Raw genomic sequence first — 12,475 nt, 5'->3', positions numbered from 1 at the left:
GCCGCAACTGTAGGTTCTTGAGCTTCAGTAAAAGCAGGTGTTAATTATATCTAAGAGACAAAGTTTGCATACACTAAACAATCTCAGCAAAGATTATCTTGTTTTATCTTATTATCTCACACATAGAGCGACCACACAAATTTGAGTGTGAACAACTCACACCCCTGAGTGTGAAGCCTGGCTTTGTCCTTCTTTAGGGCCTCACTGTGGAGGAAGCCATCCTAATGGCAGATATCAGTAAAATTACTCACCAGAGTCCAAAACCCCTCCCAGATGGTAAGACTGACCTAGCAAGAACACACATTTGGGTTATGCTGCTAAAAGAGGCGGAGCACACGCCGTCCCCATCACCTTTGATCACGTATCGGTACTTCATAGGCTAAGACTAATGTAGTTTTTAAGAAAGGTTTAGAAGGAAAAGTATTTGGGAAATACTGTTGGAGGAGCAGTTTCATTGACACACACAGAACTTTCTAATTTTTGTTGAAAACAATCGGTACGTGTTTCAAACCCAGTGCACAGTGGTGACATACATTTTCATTTCTGAAGAACTACCATTTACTGGGCTATTTACTGAATAGCAAACCTCAGAGTGACTGCTAACAGGAACTACACACAACTAACTCTTCATGCATTCACCTGTCACTCACCACCAGAGTACCTAAGCACCTTGTGAAGAAGCAGTAGCAAGAACCTCCATAAAATACTTCAGTGGGCCAAACTTTCCAAGCAAATGTTTCTTTCTCCAAGCAAAACAACATTATGGCAGAGAACTGTCAATGCTGGTCATGCTGCACTTGTCACTTACTGTTGTCTTTCTCTCATGCTTAACCTTAGAACACTTACTGTCATGAATTATGATTTTTAATTATTCCCACTATGAAACAAGAACCACTAAAAAAATCCCGCAGCAAACAGAGTAAGTGCACTTATTTCTTATTATATAAAATTACACAAATGAATCTTCCTAAACAGTAATGGACCAGAAGAAAAGAGCTCAAGTTAACTACGACCGCTCACTTACATACATTTATTTGGGAGTGCTAATTGGGAAGAACTAGTATTTTGTTTGCAGTTGCTTCTGCTCTTTTTGAATTTGAGCGTTTCTCAGTTGTAAGCAAGTAAGACCTAACAATTCACACTTAGGAACAAAAATATTTTTGCGATTAGAAAAACCCAGTGTCTGCATATTTGGCATATATGTTCACCACATTCTCCCCAATAAATTAAACAAAACCACGCAGACACAGTGAACACAACCTTTGGCTGAACTAGTTTCCAGAATATAAAATAACTAATTAACGCAAAGGAAGCTGCTGGAAAATTTGAGCACTTATTTTAACAATAGAGCTGTTGGGAGCGGACCACCACTGTTGTTGGTAACACCTTTTTTAGGGGGGGGGGAAGCATCGTCGAGATACACTTGTCTACTGGGAGACTGGTGAGCCCAGTTCCTGAGGCCAGCGAGGTCGCCGCTGACTTCAGCAGATGGAGAGTTGTGCCCGGCGTTGAGGAGGCTGAAGCCCTAAATCTAGATCTTTCTAGAAAAGCACCCACTCGCTCTGCGAGGCGAGCAGGGGCTGCAACTCTCCCCGCACAGTTTAGGAAGGGGTCGGTCTGTGCACCGTGCGCTTACCCAGCACCTATCCCCGGCGCAACCGGCTCCCAGGGCCCGCCCCGGCCCCTCCCCGGAGCGGCGGGTGCCCGGCCCGGGGCCGGCAGGTTGGGATGGAGGAAGGCTCCGGCCTCCCGGTTTGTGCTTGCGGGGCGCGGTCCCGCCTCGAAACCTTCGAGCCCCCGCCGAAACTCCCGCGTCCCCGGCGGCGTGGGACTGGCGGCGGAGCCCGGAGGGCGGGGGGCGCGGAGCCCGGAGGAGGCCGGTCCGGGAGAGCGGGGAGGAGGTCCAGGGAGCAGGTGAGGCTGGGACTCCCCCCCCCCCCAAGCCACCGGCTGGGGATGGAAGTCACTCACCGGCTTTGCAGGGATCCTTGTAATCTATGGCCTCGGCTTTATCCTCTTCGGTGAAATCGTAAGGGTAGTCATAATCGAGGCCAGCGGAGGAGGAAGGCTTCCCGCAGACGGTCCACCCGGCCAGCCACAGTGCCATCCTCCAGCAAAGCATCTTCATCCTCCCTCGGGCGGAGAGGTGCCGGGCCAGGGCGCACGCGAATTTAGGCGGCCGGTTCGGCTGTCCACGCCGGCTTGGGGAAGGAGGGTAAGGGGTGAAGGAACCACAGGTTTTGGGCTGGGTTTGGGGTTTGTTTGTGGGTTTTTTTCCTTTTTCCTTCTCCGCCTGGAGGCTCCTCGGAGAGACGCTGCTCGCTAGGTAGCCCCAGTCAGGCGAGGGGAGCGGGGAGCGTGCCCCCAGCCCAGCCCCTCGCCGGGGAGAAGTCTCTGGGCGTGTGGGTGGGCGCAGGGGGTGGACTCCGGCCGGGAGAGCCTGTCTGTCAGGGCGTCCCCTCGCCTCTGTCAAACCCCAGCCAAACTTCCCGCGGAGGAGGAGGAGGAGGAAGCGGCCGCTGCCCGCGTCCCGCTCCGCGCCCGGCCCGCGCCCCGCCGACCCCGGTCCCGCTGCTGCTGCCAGAAGACGGATCCGGGCTGCACATCAGCGAACTACGGCGGGGAGAGGGGGGAGAGAGAAAGAAGGAAAGCAAGCGAAGGGAGCGGGGGGGTGCGCTGGAGCAAACCGCGGAGCCCTGCTGATGGGAGGCAGCAGCTCTGCTGGAGAGAGCAAAGTGTCAGAGCTTCTCCCCCCTCCGCACAAAACACTTACTCCAAGCTCTGTCTCTGGTCTGTCGTTCCTCCCCCCGTCCCCCCTTTAACTTACGAAAACCTCACAGGCAACTAGCACACGGTCGTCAGCATGCTGCTTACTTATTCACACAGTCAGGGTCAGGATCCGGGCTGCTTCTGATCTGCTCCCTTGATAATCTGATGGAAACACACGCGCATTCGCTATATGCCTCTATCTCCATATAGCTTTCTCTCTAGATAAGCGGTGCACGGCATTCAAACAACAACAAAAGGATCAGATAAAACAACGCCCAGATCGACACCCGGCAGCCGAAAAAGCTCGAGAGAATGGGTGATGAGGGGGACGACGAGAGGAATTAACTGCAATTTAGGAGACGGGGGAATAAACCAGCGGCTGTGTATTTCTCCCTCTGCTGCGGCCGCCTTGCAGCGTTAGCTGACGGGTGGGGGTTAAGGAGCGAGGGGGAGGGGGAAGGAGAAAAGTTTAAGCGTCCATAGTTTGTTTAAAACAGAGGAAGGCAATAAGAAGGTCCGCTGGTCTCCAGAAGTTCAGCCAAGCAGCTGGGAACCGGTTCCAAAATGAAAGTAAGAACAAACAAACAAACAGAGAGGGGGAAAAAAAAATAGCCAAGGCAAACAAAAAGTAAAATCGCAGCAGGCGGCAGCGCTGCGGTCTTGCAGTCGGGCTTTCCTGTTCTCACGTGGATCTCCAGGAAAGCGGCGGAGGTTTGTTTTCCAAGCGAAGTTTCCTCGGGAGCCGGTGTCCCGGTGTGCCGCGGTGTCTGTCCCGGTGCCCCGCTCCTCTCCGGGGTTCAGCGCCGAGGCGCCCGCAGCCGCCGCCGGCTGCGCGGGGCCGGGCTTCGCTTTAAAGCCCGAGAGGAGATCAGCGCGCAAAGCCTCATCTCAGCCGATCGACCTGGAGAGGGCGGGGGGAGGAGGGGTGGGGATACGTCCTGCTGGAATAAAATGAGATCAAGCGGGGAAGAAAAAAAAAAAATATATATATATGTAGGTAGCTAAAGATCTGCCTGCCTCGCTGCCTGCCTGCTCCCCTCCCCCGAGGCGGGCAGCTCCGATCCTGCAGAAACGCCTGAAACTGTTTCAGACCAAGGTGAGACTTTTCCGTAGCGAACTCTCCTCCTCCTCCTCCTCCTTTTACGAGTTTCCATGGAAAAGGGCGGGGGGGGGGGGGGGGAACACACGCTGGGGGGGTAGCGGGGCGTTTCTCCCGCTCCCGTTTCGCCGGGGTGTCACATTTAACAGGAACTTTTGAAAGCGCTGCCGCGTCCTCCTCCCCCGGCGCCCGCGCAGGCCGGCTCTCCCTACAGCGCAGCGCAGGGGAGCGCTTCCCGGCCGCCGGGCTGGAAACCCGGGGCCGGCCCCTTCCCCCGGGCCGTGCCGGGAGCGCGGGCGGGGCCTCACCGCTGCCTCGGGGCGCCGCGCCTCCCGGGTGCCCGCCCTGCGTGCCCCTGCCCTGCGCCGGCGCGCAACGCCCGCGCAACGCCCCGGCTGCCGCGGTGAACGGCGGTTACGCAAACTGCGGGCAGGCACAGCTCGCTATCGCCGCTATCGCGCAGCCTGCTATGGGGGCTGAGCTGGCCCCGAAAAACGGGGGTGTGTGTGGAGTCGGTCCCTCTGCCCCCGCCTTCCCGCGCACGGAGGGTGGGTGTTGCTCTAGGCAGGCGCTCTCCGCAGCTGGTACCATTAGAACGGGAAAGGTCGGTTAAGACAGCGCTAACAACAGCTTAATAACAGAGCGCTGCAGGACTCCAGCATCGGGTAACGTCAGTGTCTTTGAAGCGTCCATGTGTTGTCTTTGCTTAGGTTTGTGGCATCCAGGTTGTGTCCACATTACTCCCAACTCAGTCTTGTTGCTCCAAAACTGAAAGCCCAGGAACGAGCAGCTGCCGCTGAGGGGCTGAAGCCTTCGGTGAGGAATAACTGTGCTCTGTCCCAGCAGCCCAGTTTGCGAGGCCCGGAAAAAATCACCATGCACCAGATCACAGAAAAGCCCGAGAAACTTGTGGCCTCTTCCTTTCTCCTCTTCCTCAAGGTAATTTCTGTGACCAGCCACCCCAGACACTTGGAATGGACTCCAAGGAAGTTACCAGACATCCTTCCCTGTAAAGCCACCAGAGACCCTTCCCTGTCAGCCCACCAGAGCAGCATAGGGGTCGATGACTACCGTTGCTCACACAGTGTCATGGTTTGGTGGGCTGTGTTTTGCTGAAGAAACCAGTTTGATCCAACCAGAAATCCAGTTTCTGTTGTGCATGTCCACAAATGAGATAGTTTACCTTACAGTGTCATGAATTACATGCTCCGTTCGCATACTGGACCTCCCTAACGTGGTTTTGTTATTCTGCTCGGTCTTGTTTCATATTTGCACACCTTTAAAAAGTTAATTTTCTCTCCTGCACCTATGCACTCCAAGAAGAAACAGCCTCTGTCTAACAGGCATGCATGTTTGTCAACAGAGGTTTAGAAACATTGGGTGTACTGAATGCTTTGCAGCCCCAGAAGAGGACTGTACAACGTGTGGCCCTCACCACGCCAGCCTCCCCAGCGAGGCAGTTATTAGAGTCTCTCTCCAGCGGGAGATTAACTCTCCCGGCAAGGTAGGCACTGACGTCAGCCCCAGCCAGCAATCTGCCCCCGACCTCGGCACCCCCGGCACCGGCAGAGCAGCACCAACAGCGCGCAGCCATGAGGACAGCTGGCGTCGCAGAGCCCCGACTACGACGGGAAGCAAACTCCGAAATGCTAGATGGGAACCATGTGGAAATCTGAGCACATAAGGGCTGCGACGAACAAACATGTGTGCAGGTCAAGGCGAAAGCTGCTTTCTGCTTGCAACCCAGAGCAGCTACACATTGGAGTCACCACTTAAAATAAGTGTTGCAGCTCTGCAGAAACTATTCTACATTGTTTAGGTATTGATATTCCCATCAGTCATATTAGTAAAAACCTTTCCTCGTATTAAGAGAAATTTTTTCCTAGTAACCAAACCGGTTGACATTTTTTTAGAAAAAATAAACTTTTTCCCTAAGTAACCTGTTACATATTCAATCTAGCTTCTTTCACGATGCAAAATTTTGAAACATTTTAAGTAAAAAAATATTTCTTTCCTATCACACATTCATGTCTACCATTCCAAAAAGCTCACAACTCTGATAATCCATCTGACAACACAGTCAATCAAAAATCCATCCTACAGCCGTTTCCAAAGAAACGAACACATAGCCAGGAAGACAGAATGCTTAAGCTGGAACGAAACCAACCAAAGGAACACAACAACAGCAACCACAAAACTCCAAGCATTTGCCCTTTTCCTTTAAATTTCCCATTTTGGGAGTATATTACAGGGACACAGATAATGGTAAATGCAGTTATGTTCAAAGCGGCGGTGGTATTTTTACTTCTTTTTTTAATCCAGTAAGCTGGAGGCTTTTCTGCTCTTCCCACACAAAAAAAAAGAACTTTAAAAAAAGGACAAATATGTAAGAAAGACAGACACAATCACAGAACTAAAAAAATACATCTGAAACATCGTTGCTCACACCTCCTCCTCGTTCTTCGGCTATCTGTCTCCTGCTTAGGCCTCCATCTCGTGTGGAGTTTTAGGTGGGTGGACACAATGGGCTTATTCACAAACACCGAGCTCAGCACATGCCTGAGGCTTTGAAGGCTGAAGACCATGGCTGGTCTGCTCCTTGGGACTGGGGCTCGTGGGATTTTTCAGGGGGCTAACACAGTTAAGTTCAGCGGGAGCTGGTTACCTTCCTGCTTTTATCTCCCGATAAACTCGTACCTTGTCTCCGAGGTACCTAGAGCACTTCTGAAACAGCTGAAACTATGTTCAAGTAGTTCCCGATTCCTCAGATTGTTATTCTGCAGGGAAATACTGAAGCTGAAAGTGCATTGTGGCAAACAGACTGTCTACAGTAACAAACAGGGACATACACAATCATAAATATATACTGAGTAGACTATACAAACTAAAATTTAACTTTAGAAGTTAAAAATCAAGCACTCGTGATCCGAACAGCAGTGAGCTCACCTGTGACACCTTATTTCTCCATTGTCTCCCACATCTACTCATGTATTATGAAAGTTGTTCATTGATGTTCACATACATTTTTTTTTCTACAGATCTCTGTGCTTAATTAACAAGAAGCCCTTCAATGTTATGTTGTCTGTTTTGATTTTGAAAGTATGCCCCATGCTTTATTCATTACGCACTTATTCAGATCGTACTCTGCATACAGAGTTACTAATTTCCTCGTGGGTTTTTTGTGGAGCTTGTTGCTGCCATATTCATGTGCTTCAAAAATATTAATTAGTTTAGTTTCATAATACAACCCTCAGATGAGGGGATATTGTGACAGGATATGAATATTATACACGGGAAACAGTTACAGATTGCCAGGTTTGATATCTTGTAGTCCTGTCAGAAGCTGGCACTACAGAAAACCTTATTTCTTCAAGGCCTAGTTCCCACTGGTTTCAGTTGCTGAGTAAATGGAACACCTCTCCTATGAAGAAAGTGTGAGAGGCTTGGGGTTGTTCAGCCTGGAGAAAAGAAGGCTCCAGGGAGACCTTATCAGTACCTTTCAGTACTTAGAGGCGGCTTATAAGCAAGATGGGGACAGGCTTTTTAGTAGGACCTGTTGCAACAGGACAAGGGGTAATGGTTTTAAACTAAAAGAGGGTAGATTTAGACTGGATATAAGGAAGAAATTTTTTACAGTGAGGGTGCTGAAACACTGCAACAGGTTTCCCAGAGAGGTGGTAGATGCCCCATCCCTGGAAACACTCAAGGCCAGGCTGGACGGGGCTCTGAGCAACCTGATCTAGTTGAAGGTGTCCCTGCTCACTGCAGGGGGGTCGGACTAGATGGCCTCTAAAGGTCCTTTCTAACCCAAACTCTTCTCTGCTTCTATGAGTATCCAGAACTACTTCGACTCAAACCCTGCAGTTTTCAGGCATCTGAAAATGAGAAGCAAATTATTAGCAAGAAGTGTTATTTAAAAGCCTTGAACCAGCTGTATCAAGGAACTCTGTGGCAAAGGCAAGGGCTAAGACTCAAATTTGAAGCCATTCAGCTCTCTGAAAAATTTAGACACCATTTATCCTCCCGTAATTCCTTTTCTCCAATACTTCCTTCAGCTTCTAGAATAAACATGATCAGATTCCTGCCAGCAACATCCCATCATTAATGGGACTCATATAATTCCTCCACCACTTTGAATCTTCTGCTCCTCCATGCAGTACCTGTTACCACGAGCTGGTAGACCTCTGTTTGGCCCAGCATTTGGAAAGATGTGTCTCTCTTCACCACTGGATTTCACAGTTATTACTAGCAGAAGAGGGACAGCAAATCTTGGGATCCCTTCCAAGCTCTAGGAGAGGGTGTTTTTTAATAGCACACTCCCATCTGCTTGCTTCCCATGTCCATGTTTTGCCTTATCTTGGCTTGTTATTTCTAACCTATCTTCATTCTCTCTTGGCTGTTCATCCCAGGTTTGTTTTTCTTATCTAGTTAATGCTAGTATTTGATTCTCATCCCAGTTCCAGCTGTCCTAGTTGCACTCTTCTTTAATCTTATTCTGGGACTCCTCACACTCCGATTCATCTTCAGCTGTGCAGGGTTGTTTTTTTGTTGCTTTGTTTTCACTCCCTTTTCACATCCTTTTCTTATGCCTTCTCACCTGGTTTAACTTCTAGTCATGTTGACATTCACTTTCCTTGCCTGTTCTTTATGCCAGGTAGGTGCCACAAAGTTGGCTGGCTCCTTGACCTTATTTCCCATTTACAGAGTTGTCCTAGCTCCAGCCCTTACATTGCTGTTCAGGCAGTTTTGCTTCTCTGCAACCCACCATCTGCCTTTTTCCTTTCACTCTGTTACTTCCCAGGCCCAGTTTCCTTATTGAAAGAATTTCATTGTCCCAAAATATGTCCACCATTCCCATTGATGATTTCTCCTAATCACATCCCACATTCTTTCTCAGGAGCTTTGTGCCGACTTTACAATGCTGCAAGATCAGTTCTTCTTCCCTGTCTATAGAAGTCAGGCCACCTTCCACCTCCTCATCCCACAGGTACAACTTAGGTGCATTGAGCATGTGAAATCATCACCACTTCTCAATTAATTCCAGATCCAAGCAAGGCACAGCTCAAAACAGTTATATAAAATGTTGTTGCAGATGCGACACTCAGGTAAGAGAGCTGCTAAAACTGCATGTATTTAGGGCAGACTGTGGTGATGCTTAGGTCCATAGCAATGTTAAAGGAAAAAAGGGATACATCTCTTGACACAAGGGGTGATGCTCTCCTCCTTTCTGTTCCACTCAGGATTTAACTACGTTTCCTACAGGCTAAGCATACCGAAGCCCTTCCAAAAATACTGCTATGATTTCTAATTAGGAGCAAATATGTATATTCAGAAGTTTCATTTTCAAATACCTGCATAATTTAAGCTAATATTCTAAAATAAAGGTTAAAAGAACAAGAAATTAAAACTAGAAATGAGCTTGCAGCAGATATCTAGCATGGAAAATGTCATATGGAATCCTTAAAATTAAGCAAAGGTATATAAGCAACTTAATATCTATCAGAAGACAGCATCAGGGAATTTTAATATTTGATACCCAACCATATTCTGTTTATAACATCATGTGTGTTATGCCTTCTCCATTTTTAATGCTCTAAACACTGCAGAAAAGCATAAAACTGCATTGAGAACACATACTGATGTTAGAACAAGCAATCGAGCAACAACAACAAAATCAGTGGTGCACTACTTAAATTAGAAACTGCTTTGTGTTTGCTCAGCATCCCTGATCCTCATCAAGCAATAAATCAATTTGCAGTAGCTGTAGACAGCTATTTAAACACAGGGCCAGAAAAGCTTAATTGTTAAAGCAATGTTCAAAGTTGGAAGGTATAGGAGGTTGGTATAGGAGGTCATCTTAAATATTCACTTGTCTGAAACCAGCCGCATTCCAAGTATGAGGAGGCATCCTGCCCTCTGCTTAATTAAAAAGCAAAGTCTGTGAGCTCTGAGCTTAGAAGAGCTTAGCTTGCAGTTCTTCAGAAGATAGAGACTGCCAGATGAAAAACTGACATCTAAATGTTTGCCAACTTGATTTTGTTTTGTTTACTTTATTGTCTAGCATGCAAAAAACAGTTAAAAGCTGTTTGGCTTGAAGATTATAGTTTATTTTTACAAGTTGGTAAAGCATTCAGGATTCAATTCTCAACTTTGTAAGAGGCTGCTCTTTGTCAAAGTTGACAGCAAACTTGCGTTTGACTTGCATAGGAGCTGAACGGGATCACCCACCAGTCGTCGTTCTACACACTGGTAGCTGGTGAACGTAGTTCCTTTGTCAATTACATGATCACGTAAGAATAATAAACTAAAACAATGATATTACTACTTCTAGACCTGTTCACCCTTCATCTGTGAAAAAATGTTGGTGTTATACTGAGAAGTGACATTTGTTATTAGACTGACTAGGTGTACAGGGTTAATCTTGCCCTCCAGTATTCGGCATACTGTCACATAGCTGGGAGTCAGCAGCTGGTTTTTGACAGAAGCAAGCCGCTTGAGTGACTGCTGAGTATTTTGATCTTCCGTTCATTCCTAGAAGATGAAACAGCTCAGCACCTTGCAGAACAGGATTCACTGCTGTGAGCCATACACCACTCAGATGAAAACCCCTGCTTTAGTTTACATTGTAATTTATCACTTACGATAACCTCTCTGGCACTTACAGCAGAAAACATGTTAACACTGAGACTGGAGGTAAGGAATCAAAGCAAATAGGGGAACCCTGCCGTGACTGGGTTTTCTACATAGACACAATGTATTCTTCTAACTTCGGATCACTGGAAATAAATAAGGCGCATCACCAACTCCCAGGAGGAAGAATGCCAGTTGTCTTACAGAAAGCAGCAAGCAACTACTGTACAAGCACTATCAATGAGAGCAATATTGTCATGTAGTTATTAGCCTTGTTTTATTTGCTGTAATATTTACATAAATTCTCTACGTGGCAGAGAACTTTTACCCCTTTTCACATTGTCTAACCTATATTTCATTAATCCTAGTATCTTACCCACTGCATCTTACAGTGCAGCTATCAAAAAAAAAAAAAACCCTCATATACCTAAGATGGCTTAGCTAGTACCTTTTCTAATCTCCAGGGGCATAAGATCATGAATGTCTATGGCAAAACTAATTTAATTTCATTCAGATTATCTAGCTCTCCAAAATTATTTGTACTGTGCTTATTACCTGTTCTTCTTTGCTATAACAGAACATGTTCCTAGACTATGCAGCATAAGCTTCTTTTAAAAGAAGACACTGGTGCACCATGCAGCAATAATTAATAACCTTGGTGTGGAAGATTCAGGGATTATATTGTATGGATGGTCTTTCACTCACCAAGGTGATAGTTTTGTGCAAACATCAATCAATATTTACTGTAAATAATACCTATTTTACAGTAATTACACATATATACAGAATACGCATTACAATTTGAGCTCAGCTTGCAGCCATTTCAGCAGTTTTCCTTCAGCACAGTTAGAGCACTAAGACCTTGCAATTCATTTTTTGCCCTTATCCCTCAGAGCTATTCAACTTGCAATTTGAAAGAAGTCACAGATGACTGACGAGACAGTAACTGGCAATTGTGTGCACACATATGTGTACACAAACACACATTCACAGTATAAAGGGCCCAACATAAAGTCTGAGATCAAAACACTCCCAAAATTGAACCAGAACACGGAACTACCATTTGCATAAAATTTTCATCCTTCCAAGGAAAGGCTGAAGGACGTCTCAGGCATCATTTACACATGTATGGTTCTGTGTTACATACGATACAGAGTCCAGCCTCACTGCAAAAGAAGTATAGGTTTACTGTCTGCATATGCTGCAGATCTGAAGAAGCAGATTGACTATACACACTCCAGGCATCTAGGTTTGTGTTTCCCATGTGCTGGCAGGAGTGCCCTTTTCAGATTAGGAGCTGAAGCCTTTTCTTTACGAGTACAGGCTTAAACCAACACTGCACATACAAAAAAACTCAATCTCCAAGTGCGGAGCACAAGAATCCAGGCATATGTTTGCTTTTGTGTTTATTATTATGTAGAACTGTTGCACCAGGTAAGACTTTTTTATGTGTGTACTTGTGCATTTTATTTGTTGAAAAACTGTACTTAATTTCCAACAACTAAAAAATCCCTAAGTTCGTCTACCATAAGACAACTTGTATCTGTGTGGATCCTCTTTTTCAACAAGCGACATGAATCACCAGTAGCAGTTTGCAGGACAGACATTGCAGATGAATGCAAAAAGACATATCATCAAAGTCCTTGTAACTAGAAAATTTTGTAACATAAACCTTCGAATTTTGCACCAAATGCTAACAGTGAAAACAACCAGAAATCTTCCTGGTTTAGAGTTAACTGTACTGAAGTGATAGCTTGTGACTTCTAAACGATTCAAGTAGTCTTATTTGTGAAAAGCTCTTCTAACACTGCTTCTTCTTCCTAAGCCTATTTTCTTCTCTCTGTATATGTAGGTAAACATGCTGAAAGCCATTACATTTTCACTCATCTCTCTTTAGAAATTTAGTCTGCCCATTCATTTTTATTCTTATCTTTACAAGAAATTATTTCAATTGGTGTCAAATGTCAAGCTACTTAT

At 46.5% G+C, this 12,475-nt stretch overlaps 1 protein-coding gene across 1 annotated transcript in view; it reads right to left on the bottom strand.

The window, feature by feature from the left end:
* Positions 1-3,816, bottom strand: part of TLL1 (tolloid like 1) — a 141,807-nt gene extending 137,991 nt beyond the window's left edge. Inside the window, exons 1-2 of the mRNA XM_075421672.1 lie at positions 2,875-3,816; positions 1,972-2,201 (exon numbers count right to left, since the gene is read on the bottom strand). Coding sequence (XP_075277787.1) covers positions 1,972-2,201; positions 2,875-2,975 — 331 coding nt within the window. The 5' untranslated portion in view covers positions 2,976-3,816. The remainder of the gene's footprint in view (positions 1-1,971; positions 2,202-2,874) is intronic.
* Positions 3,817-12,475: the final 8,659 nt, after the last annotated feature.

Source organism: Opisthocomus hoazin, chromosome 5 (assembly GCF_030867145.1).
Source record: "Opisthocomus hoazin isolate bOpiHoa1 chromosome 5, bOpiHoa1.hap1, whole genome shotgun sequence".
Lineage (NCBI taxonomy): Eukaryota > Metazoa > Chordata > Aves > Opisthocomiformes > Opisthocomidae > Opisthocomus > Opisthocomus hoazin.
Note: the sequence above shows the minus strand (reverse complement) of the source record. Positions and strands in the feature narration are given on the sequence as shown.